At 47.9% G+C, this 19,796-nt stretch overlaps 1 protein-coding gene across 1 annotated transcript in view; it reads left to right on the top strand.

Moving 5' to 3' along the window:
- Nucleotides 1–19,796, top strand: part of SUSD4 (sushi domain containing 4) — a 117,830-nt gene that overhangs the window by 52,067 nt on the left and 45,967 nt on the right. Inside the window, exon 3 of the mRNA XM_084797349.1 lies at nt 9,838–10,050. Within this exon, the coding sequence (XP_084653475.1) occupies nt 9,838–10,050 (213 nt within the window). The remainder of the gene's footprint in view (nt 1–9,837; nt 10,051–19,796) is intronic.

Below are 19,796 nucleotides of genomic sequence, written 5' to 3'. Positions count from 1 at the left end.
GCTGTATGTCACACCCTCTGCCTGCTGAGCTTCTAATGAATTGTCTTCTGTGTCTTCTGGGCTGTGTTGTTCTAAGCCAGTGATTTTCAACCATCCTAGTGCTGTGACCCTTTAATATAGTTCCCCATATTGTGGTGACCTTCAACCATACTACTTCATAACTGTAAGTTTGTTACATTTATGATCGTAATATAATCTTGTTTTTTTTTTCTGGTGGCCTTAGGTGACCCCTGTGAAAAGGTCGTTTGACCCCCCAAAAGGGATCCTGGCCTATGAGTGGCAAGACGCTGGTCTAAGGACTTATATTCTGGGAGATTGTTACCCATAGTTATCAAGAAGACTAGAGGGCTGTGGCCTTTCTGGTAGAGAGCTTGCTTAGCATGCCGGGGGTGTGGGGGGCGCATGGCATCTCAAGTCAGCTTTGGTAGTGGACACCTATCATCCTAGCACTTGGGACACAGCGACAAGAGGGTCAGAAAGTCAAGGTCACCCTGAGCTGCGTAGGAGGCTTAAGGCCAATCTGGACTACGTGAAACCTTACCTCACAGCGAAAGGAAGAGATTTTTAGAAATGGAATGGACCCCAGAAACCATTTTCAACAAAATATTGCAACTAGAAATTACCAAGTTATGTATCCAAGGTCAAGAGCTAGCTAGACATGCAACCTGCATCATTCTCAGTAATATAACGCATTCTCTAAAACTCCGTCACCTCACTCCGATGCCCGCACAGCTGATTCTACAGTGGATGTCAACTACAAAGCATGCCTCTCCTGCTAGCCGGAGCTCAGCGCTTACTTTGTGTCACCTGGGTGCGGGTGGATGCTCTGTTCCATACTGGGATGTCACAGTCTGGCACAACTGTGTTGCATTGCTGGCTGAGCTCTCACGGGGCAGTATCAGGAGACTGCAGTGGAAAATCACATTATGAGTTAGCTTTGTGATCAGTTTTATTGGATCCGAAACTGAATGAAAGACTTAGGAATAATTGGGTAATCAAAGCGAATTAAATCAAGAGGGGGAAAATATCAGTTCTGGCATCAAATGGGGACGGCGCTGACATCCACATCTGTGGTCTTTATCCATTTTAATCAAGTCTAAATTATGCCATTAAGACTTATTTTTGCGATGTTTACACTTGCTCAGACATAGCCAACTTTCTATTCATCTCTGGGTGTTCCTTGAAACGTTAAAACCTCCCCACTGTTTCTCGGGGAGATGCTACCTAACTTGATTAGCATCCAGATATCCTGCGCACATGCTCACTTGTGGGGCGTTGCGAGTAGTTTCTGGGAAATGCAATCCAGATGTTGTGCTTTCAGCCCTTGCTGATGAGTCCTCCATCCCAACACTTGTGGTTACCTTCAGAAAACCAAGTTTAAGTGGTGTCTCCTTAGTGAGAGTCCACTAAAATAAATGACGAAATCGTGCTGCCGCTGCAGGGTGGCAGAAATATCACTATGGAAACTAGCCAGGGTTTCTCCTGGCCCTTTGCAGTATCTCCCAAGGGCTACTGATTTTTCAGAAAAGAAAAGAAAAAAATCTGGTCAGACCAACAAATGGCAGCAGGCACTGTCCTTTGTCGCGGATACTCTTTAAGCATGTAATTAGGAGCATGCTGAAGTATGGGACGACTGAACCAGGTTCACAGGCAGGACAAGGAGTGTGGGAGCCTTGTGTTTCCTTTGAAGTAGCTTGGGTTTCTTTGTCGTTAAGGTTTGGTTGCTGTGTTATGTCCCACTGGAAACTGTTCCGACCCCTTCTCTTCTTCCGCTCCAAGCTCTTTCTAGTATGTCCCGGGATCTTGGTGTTTACGTGCTTGGTTGGGTTTGGGATTCTGTTCGCCTTGTGCCCAAGTCAGGAGTTGTTTCAGAAGGTGCCTGCTCACCCTGAGAGGGGCCATCTTCCACGGAACCTGGCTACTGTCTCTGCAAAAAAGGCCACGGCCCTCGGTGCACCAAACGCTGCTGCCCCTGATGGTCCCTGTCCCAGCTGTGCTCTGAAAGAACCTTGAGCTCAATTCCCCACAGGTCTGTGTGTCACCGTGAACATTGCCATAGCTCAGCACTTTGGCCAAGGGAAGGACGCTGTAAGTTTCTGCTGTTCAAGTGCAACACTCATGTTCACAGGGTCAGTTCAGGGCGAGGATAGGCTTGAGTGTGCTGAGGTGGCTGGAGGGAGAGAGGTAGACCCCTGTGCATGAAGCCGTATGCTCTTTAATTTAGGAACTTGTTGACTGTGAGCAACGTAGCAGCTTGTCATCTGCTACTCGCTGCTTTGTATACATTTACATCTCACGGTAGTGGGGATAGTAGAGACCTTTCTTACAACACTTCCATTATAGAGAAGAAACTAAAGGCACAGAAGGGTTAAGAAACTTACCCAAACTTACACAGCTAGAAAACCACAGAGCTGGCTTCAAAGCATGTACTCTCACTCCATGACCTTTAGCCCTCCATTCAAGCTTACATCACTTCAAGTAAATATGCTGCCTTTTCCTGCTGTGGCTGTGGTGTCAAATGCCGCGGTTTGTCTAACCTTTCTGGTTGCGGTCTCTGAAAGCAATATAGACTGCAAGCAGGCCACGATTGCACAGAGCAACGGAAAACCACACAGAGCCATCTTCACACACCCCCCCACCCGCTCTCCTTGCCCGTAGGAAGAACTCTGACCTCTCATCGTCTGTTTCACTTTATTTCTGAGGAGTGTTGCTTGTAGCCAAGCCTGGGATGAAAGTCTCTGAACCCTCTGGGGAGGCCAAGGCAGGAGGATCTCATGTTCAAGGCCTCTTTGGGCTGCAGAGTGAGCTTACGGCCAACTTGGATGAGCCGGTGGTATCTTGTCTCTCATGAAAGTTAAAAATAGGCCTTGGGGGGTATTGGGGGGTATGTAGAACTCTTGCCTAGTAAGGACTGTCAGCATTTTATAGGTAAATCTGTTGCCCCCCATGCCCCCAAAAAAGAACAAGAAGGAAAGCAAACAAAGCAAAAACAGGAGGGGGGAGGGGGAAGATCGGAGGGAGGAGAGACAACCCACAGCAAAACTCAGTGAGCTCGTGGATAGAGGTCTCACTCCCTGCTGTTGGGTGAGTGACTGCCTCTCAGCACCCACCTCTTCTCCACCAAGCACCATTTGTTGACAGAATAAATAATATAAACGGAACACAATTTTCCTTCCTTATCTCTCTTATTTAAAAACACTTTTCTCCCCCCCCCCCTTTTTTTTTCTCTTTTCTTTTTAAAACCGAAGCTGAAATTCTGCCAGACGTGGAGATTGTTTGTCCCGGAACACGGGAGGCCAAGAAGCACTTAATAATCTTATCATGGAAATTTGTCCAAGAGATGTATTATAAAGCAAGTCACATCTTCCCAGTGATTGCCCTTGGCATTCTAAGCACACACCTCTGTCTCCCGCCCTGTCTCTCAGGAGCTGCTCCTGGAGACGCCACCTCTTCTTGGCGAGGTCTCCCCGGGTCTCTGCAGGTAGACTGGTTTAGCCCCAGTTCCTTTTCGTTGGAAAACCTGACGCTAAGGAAGCCAGTCCCCTGGATGTTAGGATCTGGTCTTGGCTCAGGACAGACTTCCTGATTGTGAAGAGCCTCTCTGGAGTCTGACTTAGGGGAAACCTCCGACACTGTGTGTGTGTGTGTGTGTGTGTGTGTGTGTGTGTGTGTGTGTGTGTGTGTGTGTGGCAGCCAGGAACTCTAAAGGGCTGGTGGGGAGGGCAGGCCAGGGATAGCCTCAAAGTGTCATCCCTTGCAAGGTGGCTAGAAATTGGTCATGCCAGCTGCTCCTGTGTTAGTGGACTGCCCATGTCCAGGAGCATTTTGTTTTTGTTTTTTTTAATATTGGCGGGAAAGACTGGGCTTCATGTGCTGTAACTCAGGGTTATCTCTTTGATGTTGCCTCCCTCTCTGCTCTCATTGTGGATTCCGCGGCATAGACATATACCAGCTCGAGTGGTTTATGGACATTGATCTAATCCTGGAAAAGACAGGATGTCAATACATGTGTTCATTTAGAGAAATAAGCCCAGATTGTTCTGAGAATGCGGGAGCTTTGAGGTAGGGGAAAGTGAGGATGGTAACAGGGGAGGAAGGAGTGTGTCACCCTCGTGTGCAGGTCTCGGGACACTGTGGGTCATCTTAGTACATGAATAAGCTTGCAGAGCTTTAAAACACCGAAAGGCCTTCTGAAGATTTTTTTCTCTGTGGTTCGCAGGATGACCGTCCCGGTGCAGTTCTTTCTTGAAGCACAGAGGCAGTTTCCTGTTCAGGTTGTTTTCAAGCAGCTTTGTCCATGTGTTGGTACTGATGCCATTGTGCTGGGGAAAAGGCAAGCTTTCACCTACGGGAAGATGTGGGGGGCGGAGAGAACCTGAGTATTCAGGAGACCCCTGCAAACCCAGAGATCTTTGCTTTCTGATGTGTGAGGGTAGTCACCCTATGGGGCTTTGTCCATCTTGGGCAGCCACCATTCAGGATTAGGCTTTCCCCAAGGACATCCTCATTATCAGAAGTAGACCATGGACCTCTGCTGTGGCCAGGACATGTTCAATGGCTCACTTTGTCAATTCTTAGATGTCTTGGGTGACAAGCCAGCTTCCTTGGCCTCCTCCCACTGAGAAGCTGTGATAAAGGGTCAGCTTTGGGGAAACCGTGAAGATTGTGTGATACACAGTCATCAAATAGCCCAGTAATATTGTTGGCTCAGCCCTACTTTAATATGCAAGATTCCCAAGCGTTTAAGAATTGAGGTTGTCACAAAACCTTGAGTCATTTGCAAACTAAAGTTTGATGAGATTAAAAAAAAAAAAAAAAAAAAAAACAAGCAGAGACAGCACCATTAGTGCCAGGAGTTACCAGACTGAGTCAGAAGCTTGGGTCTGGCTGTTAGCCACAAGGGTGACTGCACCAGTCCTTTAGCCTCACATTCTTAACCACAGAGTCACTCAGTGACCTTGCAGGTGATTTGAAGGACAACTGGGTCTACAGTAAGTCAAGTGGGGGTAAGGCTTGGATATTGCTCTTAGTTTTATTCAATACCTGCAAAGATACCTGTTTAATTTTGCAGGGATGGCTCCTCCTTGCTTGCCCAATACCCTCTCGCTAAAGAAATGCATACAAAATCAATTTTTGTGTCTATATCCTGTTTCTTCCCCTATAGAGCCATAGAGCAGTTTACAAAGAAATAGAAACCCAGCCCTGGCTCTAAATTGATTTGGCTACATTTGATACACTCTTCCTTTCTAGAATATGACTTTTCAGCTATAATAGCCCAAAAGATTGCTTTTCATACCTCTTTCATCTTTATGATCCTTTTCAAAGACTTCTTATGTTGTTCACAGTAGAAATGTCGACTAGGTTTCTGCAGTCTCAGAAGTAACCAAGCCAGAAGTGTCAAGACCTCATCATCAGACAGAAGGCCTGATGCATTCCTTTGTGTGGAAAGATAAGGGGGCCCCTGATCCCTGTTACTCGTGTGGATTTGGGTTCAGAGAAAAAAGAAAAGTAAGGAATTCTGGGAGCCATTGGAACCAGAGTCCAAATTACAATTGTGTCTTTGGCTTGATCCGAGCTTGTGACAACAGGAAAAACCAGCACCAGAGATGATGTTGACACCCAAAGGGGAGGCTCAGAACAGCCACTCCTGTGGGCATCGGCGGGGACTGCAGGCTGGGGCTGGCCATCTGGGTTATCCAGACCCTAGGGTTCAGGCATTAGCCCCATTCAGTGAATCAACTGTATATGTGATCCCAAGGACACTGAGGGAAGCGACCTTTCAAAGCAGGGATGGTCCATGTTATTTGCATGTTGGAAGTTGCATGCACACAGAAGCCTGTATGAGTCTGGGTTCTGCAGCAAAACAGAACTAATAGGAAGCAGCAATCTATACATCTATTCACCCACCTGTTCCCCCGCACCCCACCCCATCCATCACCTGTATCTCCCAGAGATCCAGGAGAGCTGGTGGTGCAAGTCCTGAGTTGGGTCCTGATCCCAAAGCAGAGGACTGGTATTCCAGCTTGAAGACTGCCAGCTAGGGAGAAAAAATACTTTCCCATTCCTCTTTTTCTTTCTCTCTCTGCCCAGGCCTGTAACACTGGACGAGGCCACCTTACACTGCAAGGACAGGCCATTCTGCTTGGTCTCCAGAGTCTCAGGTTGAACCCACCCAAAAGAAATGACACAGCAGTCCCTGTACAATGGGACTAACATCTGGGTTCTCCCTATACCCCAGTCTAGGTCACACCTGAGTGTGTCTTGCATACACACACTATACTCTAGAGTGGCTGTAGTAGGATTGGCCAGGAGGGATGCCAAGGATTGTTTGAAATGAAGCACCCTCTCCTCCTTGTTCTCCTCCTCCTCCTCCTCCTCCTCCTCCCCTCCCTCCTCTTTCTCCTCCCAAGAGCAAACAAATCAGGAATCATTCTGCCCTCCAGGCTGTGACCATTGAGTTCCAAAGTGTAAGCAGAATTTGAAGGACGGGGAGGAAGTATGTTGGGCTTTAAGAAAGCAGATTCTTGAGAGATGATTTGAGTGGAGCTGCACACAAGTTATTTCCCACGCCTCTGAATACCTACATCAGCCCACTCCTTAATGGGTCTGTCATCAGACATGGCCGATCATCATCATTACCGAAGGACACTAAGAGAGGGCTCTGCAGAAAAATGGCCTGGGCTGGGAATTGATGCACCAAGGGATAATTTGAAACAAAGGCTCCGAGATCTAGCGGGCCTGGAAAATTACTGTCTTCCTCAATGGGATTAGTTGTCCAAATAAAGAATATTTTCTCTTTGCACCATCCCGTCTTCTGATGGCTCTTTTCCCTGCTCGTCTCTTCTGTGCCAGCGGCGCTGCAGATCTTTAGCCGTTCACCAGGACAAGGAACACAGCCGTGATAGTTGTGGTCAAATGGAAGTGGAAAGCTAGCTAGCGGGGCCTGTGCTTTACACACATGAAAAAAGTGAAGGAAAAAAAATCTGAGGAACTTCTCGCTTTCCCATTGTAATTTTCATGAAGCTCTCATCATTTTTTTATTAGCACAGTGATTTTCCTGATGGATTAGGTCATTTTTTTTTCCTGATGGGAAATAGTCTCTCTTTCTCTGAAAGAGAACATCTTTGTGGCCGAGGACAGGGTGTAGCCAGCTGGAGGGACTCCCAAATCAGCAGCAGTGCTAATGTGTGGGTGAGTGGCTAAAAGCCATGCATTACGGGAGCACAGATGCCCAAGGCAAGGCATAGCATAGGCCTCCCCTGTCCCTGTAATGACTGGCTAAGACATTTGGGGGTCGTAGAAAATCAAAGGGCTAGGCGTGATAACACATGCCTTTAATCCCAGGGTTCAGGAGGCAGAGGCAGGCAAATCTCTGGTCTATTTGAGGTCAGCCTGGTCTATTTAGCAAGTTCAAGGCCGGCCAAGGCTACCTGATGAGACCTTGTTTCTAAAAAAGAAAAACAAGGGAAGACATGAAAAAAAAAAAAGGAAAGAAGGTTAAGATTCATAGTCCATAGGAATGTGAGAGAGGAAGTGAGAGTGCTGAGGGAAAGAAAGCATCTCACATCGCCTTGTCTGTGGCATGTACGGATTCTGGCCTCTACAGTACTGCTCCATGGTGGGAAGCGATGGTTGTCTAATGGGTCTAGCAGAATAGTTGGCATGCAGTTCCATCCATCCATTCATAGAACCACACACCACTCCCCTCTTTACCCACCCATCCATTCATCCATCTACCCATCTATCCATCTACTCATGTCTATCCATTTACACACCTATCTTTCAACCATTCTGTTCACAAATCTTCTTGACTCTCCATCTACTCATACATACATGCATGCATACATACATACATACACACACATACATACATATATTCATCTGTCCACCCATGCACACATTTACCCACCTACCCATCTATTGACCTACCCATCCACCTACTTATTCATGTACCCACCCATCCATTTGCCCACACACATCTAACCATCCATCTATACATCCACCCAGCCAATCACCTTTCACTAATGGTGCTTGTGGAAATGGTCACCACATACAGTGCACAATGCTGGATGCTGAGGAGATGAGGAAAGCCAAGTCTCCTGCTTAGGCTTTCACAGGCCAGTCAAGGATACAGATAAGTAGACCGGCACTCCTTCTCACAGTGAGGAAAACCTTGAGGGGTGAGCCCAGACTACCCTGATGGCCTCCTGGGTATACTCTAGAGAGGCCTGCATTGTATGAAGCATCCTTCCCTCATTCAAGGTGGGCAAGACCTCACTTCTGTGTTAGCAGAAGATAAATACCCTCTGCACCCCGAGGTGTTCCTCTTGTTGTACGATATTCTTAAATCTTTGTTGTTTAAAAAATATTTTAGGAAGGGCAGCCTCTTCCTGTGTATCCCAGGCTGACCTGGAACTCCCTCATATAACTCGGGCTGGGCTCAAACTTGCAGTAACACATTCCCCCCCCCCCTCTTAGCTTCTGGGGTGCTGGCATCCCAGGCGTGGCCACTGAGTCTGGCTTTCTCTTAACATTTTAATGCAACAACAATAAAAAACTCTGCCTTCACCCTCTTTCAAGGGTATCTACCTCCCGAGTTCTCTTCACACTGGACTCCAGAGAGCAAAGTCCATGCTCACTGCGTTCTTTAAACATCAGCAGACAAGTTTTATCGAGTCCCTTCCGATGTCCGGGCAGTGGTCCCAGTGTCCTCTGTCTTCATCCACGGATGCCCTTGATCTGTACCCACGACGCCCATCTTCTTTTCTGGCCGGCACATCCACTCTCCTAAGGACTCAAGTGCAGGCCTTTCAGAGGCTTCCCAACCTTCTGGGCTGGTATCTTCCTCTTGCCCTTCTGTGCCCCCCCACACACACATGTACCCCGTTCTGATAAATTAGAGAGAGACTGGCTCCGTCTGACTTACAGACCCACCAAGAGAATGTGCATTCTTCCAGATGGAAGGAAGTCATGAGACACTTTATCTGGGAAGCATCAATGATCTAAGGGTCTTTGCCTAAACTTGCAAACTGGAAGCGATCATGTGACAACTTTCCTGGATGGCGTCTTGTTGCTTTGAAGTAATATCAGACTTGCCCGTAGTTAGGGAGTAAAGTGCAGGTGCTGCCCTCCTACCCACGGCGTGCTTTTTAGCTCTTCCCTCCCTCCACCGTCCCTCATCATCTCTACACAGAGGGAGCTCTGACAGTGAGGTTTGGACGCTCTGCCACCGCTGTGCCTCCTGTGCTGAGAGACTTTCAGAGCAGTGACCCTGAAGGCCAGCGGGGAGAGAGTGTGAGTCTCACACAGACGTATGAGGTGAGGGGGGTCACCGACGACTGAGGACCTTTAGCAATCCAGGGTGTTAAAGAGGAGTAGTTACCTCGAGAGTCCAGCATCCAGGCAGCAGGTGGAAGCCGGTGAATTTCGAGAAGCCCCAGTGCTGTGTGGTGCCTTCTGGATCTGAGAGCAGAGCTGGTGCCCGCAGGCTGTGCTGGCAATAGAAAGTGGGCACACCAACCCCAGCTGCATGGAGCTGTGCTTAGCGGTTCCTGATTCCTGCTCAGTGAGGATTTGTGGGTTTGCCATTTTTACTTTATAGGAAACAGTAGATGTCCGTGCAGAGCTTGGACATCTCCACGCCTTGCCTTTGAGGGTGCTTTTAGAAAGCTGCGCCTTTCTCATCCTTGGCCTCTCCTAGACAATAGAATGCAAGTTGACACAGATAGGCTTTTAGTTTTGTCCATAAGTTGGAGTGGCCCAAGGCACAGGAATATCGTTGCTGGAGAAGTATTCAAGGTATCTTCTTTCTCTCTCTCTTCCTCTTTCTCAATGTAGGGTTCGATGACCTTAACGTGTGCGCTGACCCAGGCGTCCCAGAGAATGGCTTCAGGACCCCCAGCGGAGGAGTTTTTTTCGAAAGCTCTGTAACCCGATTTCACTGCCAGGACGGATTCAAACTGAAGGGCTCCACAAAGAGACTGTGTATGAAACATCTTAACGGGACCCTGGGCTGGATCCCAAGCGACAGACCGGTCTGCATACAAGAAGGTAAAAGGTCGGCCCCTCTGTGGAAGCCAGTGAGCTGGCTCTCAGGGATGAGGGCTGTGGACACTCTGGAGGGGTCAGTCCCAGGGCCGGGCGGGGCTGGGCTGCACGAAGAGTTTGAATCATCCCCTTTGAGTTAATGACCGCCCGATCTATCACCATTTTGGTGGGTTCAAGAGAGCACTCAGCTTATACAGGGCAGTTTATTATCAGGCCTCCAGTTCGGTGCTCACCCCCCTGTTCTTCAGTGAAGAGCGTAGTAAATATTTTTGTGCAGAAGGGGGATGGGACTTGGAATCAAACCAACTAGGACTTTTCAGCCCAGCATTTGGTGTGACTTATGTGAGAAAGCCGTGACAGGGAGAGTGCACCGACTGACACGGCAGGCGGTCCTTTCTAGCCGTGACCCTGAGTCTGTTGCTGACTCTTACTACTCACCGGCTCCTGGCATCCAGCCTGAGGCTGCGGGCTGAAACAATCTCACCTGCCTTCTTGCTCTGCTTTCCTTTGCTTTATTTTTTTACTCTGTAGACGGTGTTTAGAGTTTTGACACGCACTGCCTAATGAATTGGAATGCTAAGAGATTGATTATGAGTCTCAGGGCATCAGCGGAGGCGACGTTGGAATAAGGCATGGATCAGGAATGTGCTCAACTCCTAACCTCCAGGAGGTGCATGCTGGGAGTCTGCTTCCATTTCTCTTCGTCATGGAGGTTATTTTGGAAGGAAGGCTTTATGATAAGATGTAAAGGACCCTTGTGTGTTAATAATGTGTACTTTCTCCATGAAACTTCAAAAATCGTATGTATGCATGTGTGTCCATGAGCGGTTATGCGCATGTGAGCACAGAGATGTCGGATACCCTGGGTGCTGGGAACTGAACTCAGGTCCTCTGAAAGAGCAGTATCTACTCTTACCCACTGAGCCATCTCTACAGCCCAGCTTTGTGACACTTCTAAACTGATTTAACCTGAAAAGCACTTTTATTATGTTTTCTCCTATGAAAATGGCAAAGGATGAGCAGGAATGACGTCTTATCCTGAAAGTGCTCACTAATAAATTCAGCACTCCCTCTTGCATGGATCCCATGCGAGCTGTATTCTCTACGAAATTCTAAACTAGAAGTTTACTTGGCTCATGTCTGCACACCCCGCCAAAGCCTGTGGCCTGAGATGCCCCATTCTCAGGAGCATGAGGTGACAGAAAAAGAGAGCAAGGACTCCCAGAAATGAAGGCCTTCTCTTATTGCATCTTCTTGGGGGGGAAAAAAACAAAAGCAGCTTAGCCTCTTTAAAATGAGCTTCCCTCTAGCTGTGTGTGCTTTGGTTGTAATTCCCAGTATTTAGCAATCTCCTCGGTTGGGGGCTTCTCCTGTGCTGCGACCTGTGGAGAAGGCACAGCCCAAAGTGCCAGCCCAGTGTCAAGTCCCAGTACTCCCATCCTGCCGCCCAAAACCAGACCGTGACTCTCTAAACGAGGGTCCAGGTCTGCATTCCAGTCATGGGGTTGAATGGTAAGCGATGTTTGGGAAAGCTTGGATGAGCAGACCAACAGCTTAGTGGTGGTATCACTGGCCTTTGGGAAGTTTGTGTGCAGAGGTGGCTGTTGCACCTCCACAGTGGAAAACATCATTGTTCACATCTTTGGTGTTTCTTGTTGTTGTTGTTTTGTTTGTTTGTTTGGTCTTGGGGATTGAACCCAGGGGCCTCAGGCATGCTAAGTGCGCTTTCTAACTGCCGAGTCCCTGGTCCTTCATTTTGTACAGCTCATAGGGAAGATGATTGGACCATGGATCTTCCCACTCTACTTTGTAAATAACCTTAGCTGAGTGCTTCAAATTTATGCTGGGTGGTTTGTAAGAGCCATTGAATTAATTTTCTGCCCTCGCCAAGGGCTGAGAAGGCTTTGTAATGGAGATGGTGATGATTTGTCCGACTTACTACAGCTACCCTGTGAGATGAGGTAATCCTAATGCTATGGGAATCATAGGGCCTGTCTCAGCTCCACTAAAAGCCAGCAAGAGAGAAGTGGTGGAGACACAGTCTTACTCAGGACCAGCGTAGATAGCAACAAAGGCAACATCTACATGGCCCAGGGCTTGGGGGTGTGGAGAGCTTTTCTGGGGGCACAGAAGGGTACAGTGAGACAGGAGTGAGAACCTCTCAGCTCTGTGGGGGCTCTCTTCCTGAAACTCCATCTGGGTGTGGACTTCTGGGACAGCCAGCATCTGTATTTTCTTTTAGGTCAGCCAGTCCATATGCCCATGCAGAGAGGTGAAGGCTTCAGACAGCATCACTGGGAAAGAGGGACCAGTGGATAGAGTGCTTGTCTACACAAGTGCTGGGGTTTGATCCTTGTACCACATAATCCAGGCCTTGTGGCATATACCTGAGCCCCAGCACTTAGGAGGGAGAAACAGAGAGATAAAAAAAACTCCAAAGTCATTCCTACCTCCTAGCCAGTCTGAGGCTAGCGTAGGCTACATAAGACCCCATCTTTTAAAGAAGAAGAAGAAGAAGAAGAAGAAGAAGAAGAAGAAGAAGAAGAAGAAGAAGAAGAAGAAGAAGAAGAAGAAGAAGAAGAAGAGAACCTTTCCAACTTGTGCCCTGCCCAAGTTGTGAATGCCTTAGGCTGAGGCAGGAGGATTGAAGGTTTCGACTAGACTGAGATGTGGGGTAAGCCCCATTCAGAGAGAGAGAGAGAGAGAGAGACAGACAGACAGACAGACAGACAGATAGACAGACAGACAGACACAGAGACAGAGACATCACTTCAGTTCCTACCTATGTTGTAAGCAAATGGACAAGTGGACAGGGCTAAGCTCTGCCTTGCCAAGTCTGCTGATTGACAGTATTATTGGAAACATTTCCTTAACTAAGCATCTTTTGCTTCTGGGCTGTGGAACACTCTTCACCCTTATGGGTTGGTTATACCAGCTTGACAGAAGATTTTGCTTTTGCTTTTTAAGCTGAGAACTAACTAATCCGTTTCAGCCTGTTTCTGCACTGGGAAGAGCCTCCTTTAGACTCTTGAGCCAGCATTGCAAACACCAAAGTCCCTCACTAGAAGTCTCCCCACCAAGATGGTGTTTACAGAGCTTTTAAAATCACAGCTATGGTCCCAGTGGGTTCAGGGTGCCCCCAGAGTGTCTTTGGGTGTAGTCAGCACAGGTGAGGGGACACACAGCTTTCTCTTCTCCTGTAAATGTCCCCATCTGGAATGGCTGCCTGGAGAAGTGGCGACCTGGAGCACTGAAAACTTAAGTTTTAATGAAATTAATATTTGAGCGCCTCCACGGGAAGTTCTCTTTGGTGAGGGAAGGGGAGCTGTCCATGTTCTCCCAGCCAGCCCTCCTTAGAGCAGCTTGGGGAACAGCCGCCAGCCTCCTTGGTCATTCCGTTGCATGTCAGTTTCTGATAAATACATATAAAGGGGGGGGAGTATGCTGTGTCACTGGTCCCCTGGCTCTAGCAGACAGCTTGCTCCTGCATGTCTTCCCCAGCAAGTGCCCAGATGGGTTATGAGGTCAGTGGCAATCCTAGTCCCAGCACGGTGCTATTAAGAGACCTTACAAGCACCTCCGCAGAGCACGCCTTGTTTCAGACAAACTGTCTGAGAGGAAAGCTTTTTCAGGCAGTGACTCCTCTCCAGTTGGCCAGTCTGTTCCTCTCAGCTGAAGAGGAGTTTAAAAAACAAACAAACATTGTTTACCACATAGGAAATGGAACCCCAATGCACTGCCTACCCAGAACCCTCTTCCCCCAGCATCACCGTAGCCCCCTGGCCCAAACCTTAGCTACAACCTTCAGTGCTCTTTCAAGAACAAGGCTTAATTAAAGGTTGCACTTTGGGCCATAGTATGGAGTGAAATGTGTGACTCCAGGGAGCTTTTAAAAATTACTGTATGTGTATGGGTGTTTGGGCTGCATGTATGTCTGTGCATCGTGTGTGTGCAGTGCCCTCTGAGGCAGGAATAAGGTGTCAGACTTGACACCTGGAACCTGAGTTATAGATGATTGGTTGTGAGCCACTATGTGAGTTCTGCGAATGTGGTCCTTCGCAAGAGCTCCTCCAAAGAGCAACCTTATTCCTGTTTCAGTGCCTTCACAATAGAAGATGCCGCTGCAGGTGGCATGGTGCTGCGCCCGCAGGTGTGTGGAGACGCTGCTGTACGGTCCTTATCTGCATAACTGACTAGGCAGCTCTTGTCTGTGAGGCGTGAAAGGAGGACCCAGTGTTCCGGGAACTCCTGCTTCCTCCCTGCTCTGATAGACCCTGGGGCAGTGCTCTTCTGCAGTGGCCTGCTTATGCCTCCTCCCACGGGTGGCCCAGGGGTGATTGCTGTCCCCCTAGGCATCGCTTCCATAGTCACACAGTGCTCTTTTAAGAGTTCTGGCTTTGTCTGGACCTTTTAAAATAGGTCACCATGCAAGGTGGCTTCAGCTGCTTGTAGCCTTTCACACTGAGCATGCCTGCCTTCCCTCTGTGCTTCTGGTTACCTTAGTATTCAGCTTATCATTGCTTTGACACAATTAACGATGTGAGTGCTGTCGAGCCTCAGTTATCTGTAAGGGCTGTGAAAGGAGTTGCCGGTTTCCGATCATACAGTTTGGGGATGTTGACAAAGATGAACAGTGACAGCCAGACACGAGTCCAGAACCTACCTCCACCCCCGAGTCACTAGACACAAGCAGTGTCCCCACATACTCCTGCACTCTGCCCATCTGTGGCTCACAGGCCTGCTCTTGGGTAATAGCCCCGTTCACCTTCCCCGCTAGCAGACTGCACTGTTCTGAGGCGCTGTGTGCTTCGTGGACTGGGTGTGGTCTTAGATGTGTAGTGTGTTCTTGAGTGGCCAGGTGTTGTCCTTGATTCACTGTGTCTCCTTCATGGGTGCTGAACGCACAGTATGTTCTTCGACGGGTGCTGGATGCACAGTGTGTTCATCAGTAGCTGGGTGCTAAGTTGGATGCATGTGTCTGTCAGTGAGTACAGCATGATGGTTTGGCCATTGGTTTTCTGCATGACACAGCGGAGGCTTAGAGGAGCTCGCTTCTTGATGGAACTCTGGGCAGTAGCAGGCGTAGGATCAGCTCTGTGCTTTCCAGGACAGGCAGCTCACTCAGCTCACATGGCCAGGCCTCATTTCTGCCCACTGGAGGGAGGTAAGGGGGTGACGTATGTGGTAATGGCCCCAGGTCCACATCCCCTTAGGTAGGCCTCATCCTGTCAGTATCCTCGCTAGGGACCAGTTCTTACAGGGCACTGACTTTTAAAGTGTCGCCAAGGATCCCCTGCCTCAGAACCTGGTGGAAATACCTATTCAGACCTCTCTCACTAAAGCATTAGGGGCAGGACTAAGGAAACTACGTTCTTTACAAAGAAACCCGGAAACCTCCCAGGTAACTTTATCCTTTAGGGAAGTCCTGGGAGCCCCTTACTCAGGGATGTAGTGTCCTTCGGCTTTGTGCCAGGGAAGAGAACCATTTCCTGTAATGTTTGGCATAGCTCATTGGAGACCATTCTTACAATCAGAGCATCAGTTTGTCAGACAGAGGCCTGTTTGATCGTGAGTGAGTTATACACTGGGCCCAGCAAACAGCTGGGAGTGGATGGGCCAGTGTCCCACTGACTTCCAGCCCCATGCTCTCTATGGAGCTGTGCAGCCCCAGAATGCCCCTCAGATTACCTGGGGACTGTTAAAAAAAAAAAAACCAAACAAACAAAACCTGAGCCCTTTAAGCTTCATTCACTTGCATGTTTTCATTTGAAGGAGGTATTCCTTCAGCACAGAGGTATCTCTAAAAGGCCCCCAGGCAGGTCCAGGGTGTACCCGGGTGTCCCTTCTATCTTTGCTTTCTATCTCTAGGTCCCTGATACCCACCCAGCTGCCTGCTCATAGCCCTAAGGTTGATTAAAATAAACCCAGGTGAGCCTTCCCAGGATGACCCCAGCTTGTTCTGCCTGTACATTTAACCCTTCTTTGTCCAAGTTCCTTGCAGCATGCCAAAAAGATAGAAAAAAAAATCCATTCATGAAGCACGTTTTTAGGTACTTGTTAAAATATTTCGGCTCCCATAGGCCTGACCAGGATTCCTATAAAAGATGAATAATGTGACATTAAGAATATTCTTTGAGTTTCCTGGGGGAAGGGCGTGATGTGAGTTTAAGTATTATTATTACATTATAAATTTTTAATTAAAAGATCCAACTTGACGCACAAGCTAAAGCTGGCAGTAGAATTGGCAGCCAGCCCCTTTATTCATTGAAAGTGTGGGGCACAGGCATTTTTCAAAAGCAGGGGAGTCTTATTCCCTTTTATGGCTACTCATATATTAAGTTGAGCTGTCTTCCACCTTCCGGAGCTTCCCCGAAAACAGATGGAAGCCCTAAAAATGTTTTATTTAGCGTTCTTTTCTTCTCAGGTGCATTTTCTATCACCTAAAATTTCTTCCTTGTAGCTTTAGACATGCATTATCAAAAGCGACAGCCTCTGCCCGCACGGGTAAGCGTTTCCATGTCTCCCCCTAAGATGCGTCCGTGTTTCCATCATCTAAGGTAGGGGAGCACAGAAGGACACCCCTGCCTGTCCCCAGGGCCACTGTCAATATCACTTTCCCTGATGTTGACAGAGTTACTATTTGCTCATGCACTCTCCCTTTGGTGCGTCCCTGTGACTTTGCTTTTGTTCTTGAAGAATTTCTTGTCTTAGATGTGAACATGAGTTGAAAAGAAAAAAAAAAAAAAAAGAAAGAAAGAAAGAAAGAAAAGAAAAGAAAACCCAGAGAAATAAGGTCAGGTCAGGCTGAGGCCGATCCAGTAAAGATGGGTGGCAGAAACAACCACTTTTCCCCGTGACAAGATGACAGCCAGATAGCCACAGGCGGAGTTCACTAGTCTCAGTCTCAAGCCATGCAAGCGCCCAGCGGAAGTCTCCATCAGCGCAGCGTGGCTCCGTAACCAGCTGCACTCATGTTCTTTGTATTCTTTGCTCTGTGTGTGCTGCATTCCCACCCTGTCTGAACAAGGGCCCTGCATGTGGAGGGGGGTGGGGTGGAAAGGCAGCTGGTTTTAAATCACAGAATCATTAGTTCAATGGAGAGTGGCAACATCAGCAGGTGTTCAGGGTCCCTATCAGGTCACTCACGTGGAAAGGTCACATGACGACAGGTGGCGACCTGGAACACCTCGTTGACTGTGGACCCTCAGAAGGCAGGTTTTCATAAGCTCACAGCTGTAACAACCCAGAGTTTGGTTGTTTACCTGTGAGAAATGTAGGGCTTACCACCCCGCCCCCCATCCCCAGGGATGTCCTTTCCAACTCATCTGTTTACCAAGTTCTCTCACTTTAATATGGAGTGCTCTGAAGCTAGCCTGGGCTCCCCAGGCCCCATTTTCTGGGTCTTATTGGCACCAATAGAGACCTCCTTGGAGCACCTTCTGGGTCCTCAGAACAAAGGCCTCATAGTGCAGACCCGTTTGTTTTGGAGCCTAATTTCACTCGGCTCAACAGCTACCGGGATCATTAAATTCCCAGGCATCATTTTTGTTTGTTTTGACCGATGTCTTCATCCTCCTGGTTACCCACACTGGCCTTGGGTATCTCAAATAGTTCATTGTAGCCTTTGATTGCCCCAGAGGCATGAAAAATGTACTTTTCCAGGCATCACGCCCCAAGCATTTCCTCAGGCTGGCATCTAAATTTATCAAACACATAGGTGATTCTCCTGCTGGGCCTCAGGTACTTCTTGAGAGGCTTGCCTGGGTCTTCTGTCTATAAATAAAGCATAGGGGGCAGGGCAGAGGCTCTGCAGTCATCGTCGGGAAGAACTGCCTTGAAGCCCATTCTTGGCTGGGAAATATATAACTCAAGAGGCTAATTGCCCCCACCTAGCCTGTGCAAGGCCGCGAGCGTGGTACCCAGTACCACCAAAACAGAGCAGCTGCCTGGCATGAAATCGGTTTGTCTGCCCCTTCTGGGTTCACTTCAGGCCTCACGGTACTTCCCTTTTCTTCCTTTTCACATATCAGGGCAACTTTTCCAGAAAGTGAGAGTTGACCTCAACGTTTCTTTAAAGATAAAATAATTAAGCTCTTGTTTATCAAGAAAAGCAAGAAGGGCTGGGGAGGTGACTCTGTTGACATAATGCCTGCTGCATAAGCTTGGAGACCTGAGTTGGGGTTCCCAGAAACCATGTAAAAAAAAAAAAAGCAGACACAGTGGCTTGAACTTATAATCCCAGCACTAGGGAGATAGAGACAAAAGGATCTTAAGGGTTGCTGGCCAGTCATGAATCAATAAGCTTCAGGTTCTATGAGAGACTATGTCTCAAAATTGATGATGATGATGATGATGATGATGATGATGAAGAATAGAGCAATAGAAGGAAATACTTTAAATTAACATCTATCCTCAATGCACATGCATGTGTGTAATCATACTCACATATACATGTACACACACACACACAGAGAGAGAGAGAGAGAGAGAGAGAGAGAGAGAGAGAGAGAGAGAGAGGGAGAGAGAGAGCACAAAAAGTCATGGTTTACCTGTATGGTGAAACGGCCCTAACTTCTGTACATCAAGATGTCAGCTTTGCCTTCTTGAATTTTTCTGTCAAATAACTAAGGCATTACGCTTTGAGGAATTTCAGGGCTTTGCCCTCCACACAGTCATTCAACCCTGGACATTCTAAGTGGCTTCTCCCCCAGACCTGGCAGCTCTGGGTGAGGTGGGAAGTGGGCAGCATCCTCAGTGAGTCTCCTTGTTCTCCATGCTGGGATCATATTGCTGTCCTCATCATGATTTTTTGCAAAATATCATGCATATAGGAAAGCTCAGGAAATGGAACAGCCCAGGGAACACTCACAAGGCAGCACCAACATCGCCATCATTGAGGAAGAAATAGAACACCGCTGCTGTCCCAGGAAACTCACTCCCACTCTCCTCCTCTTCCTCCTCCTCCTCCTCCCTCTGAGAGGTACCAATCACATCTCACAATGGTCTCCCCTAACCTCAAAGCATGTGCATCCTAAACGTGGTGCTATTTCAAGTTTAAGTTCCTTTTGCCGTGTTTTGGGGTTTAGGTACATGGGTTTATGGGGTAAAAATGACTGTAGATCTGACTAATTTTATGTTTATGAAATCTATGTGTAATATTGCTCACAGCTGCAGTCTGATTGTTCTCATTATTTCGTGATGTTCTGATGTATGGACGTACCATCATTTGGGTCTTCATTCTGGGGGCGCCTTTTAGGCGTTTCCAATGGACTTCTGCTGTAAATAATGCTGCAGTGAGCATGTTTGAACGTGTCCATTGATGAATGATAACCTCTATTTATATTGGTGCTGCACCAGAGAGTAGAGCTACTATAAGGTGTGTGCTATGCACACATCCAGTGTTAATAGGCACTACTAGTTTTCCCCAGTGGTTGTACAACTTTATACTCCAACAAGCAGAATACGCCCCTTAGTGTTTGCAATATTTTAGCCATCTGGCAGGTATGTAGTGTTCTCTGTAAGTTTGTGGTGGGCTGGTTATTCAGGAGTTTGCCTCTTTGATTTTGGTTGGTTGACTGGCTTTGTCTTGAGACAGTGTCATACTGTGCAGGGTACGCCTGCCTCAGCCACCTGAGTACCTTCTTTCACAGGCATGTGCCACCACTCCCTGAGCCCCTCCACCTTTAACGCTCATTTCCCTGGTGAATAATAAAGTTGAGAGGCTCTCTGTGTTTATCGGCTAGCTTGTG

The sequence above is a fragment of the Acomys minous genome (assembly GCF_964271855.1).
Source record: "Acomys minous genome assembly, chromosome: 1".
In the NCBI taxonomy this organism is placed as follows: Eukaryota; Metazoa; Chordata; class Mammalia; order Rodentia; family Muridae; genus Acomys; species Acomys minous.
Note: the sequence above shows the minus strand (reverse complement) of the source record. Positions and strands in the feature narration are given on the sequence as shown.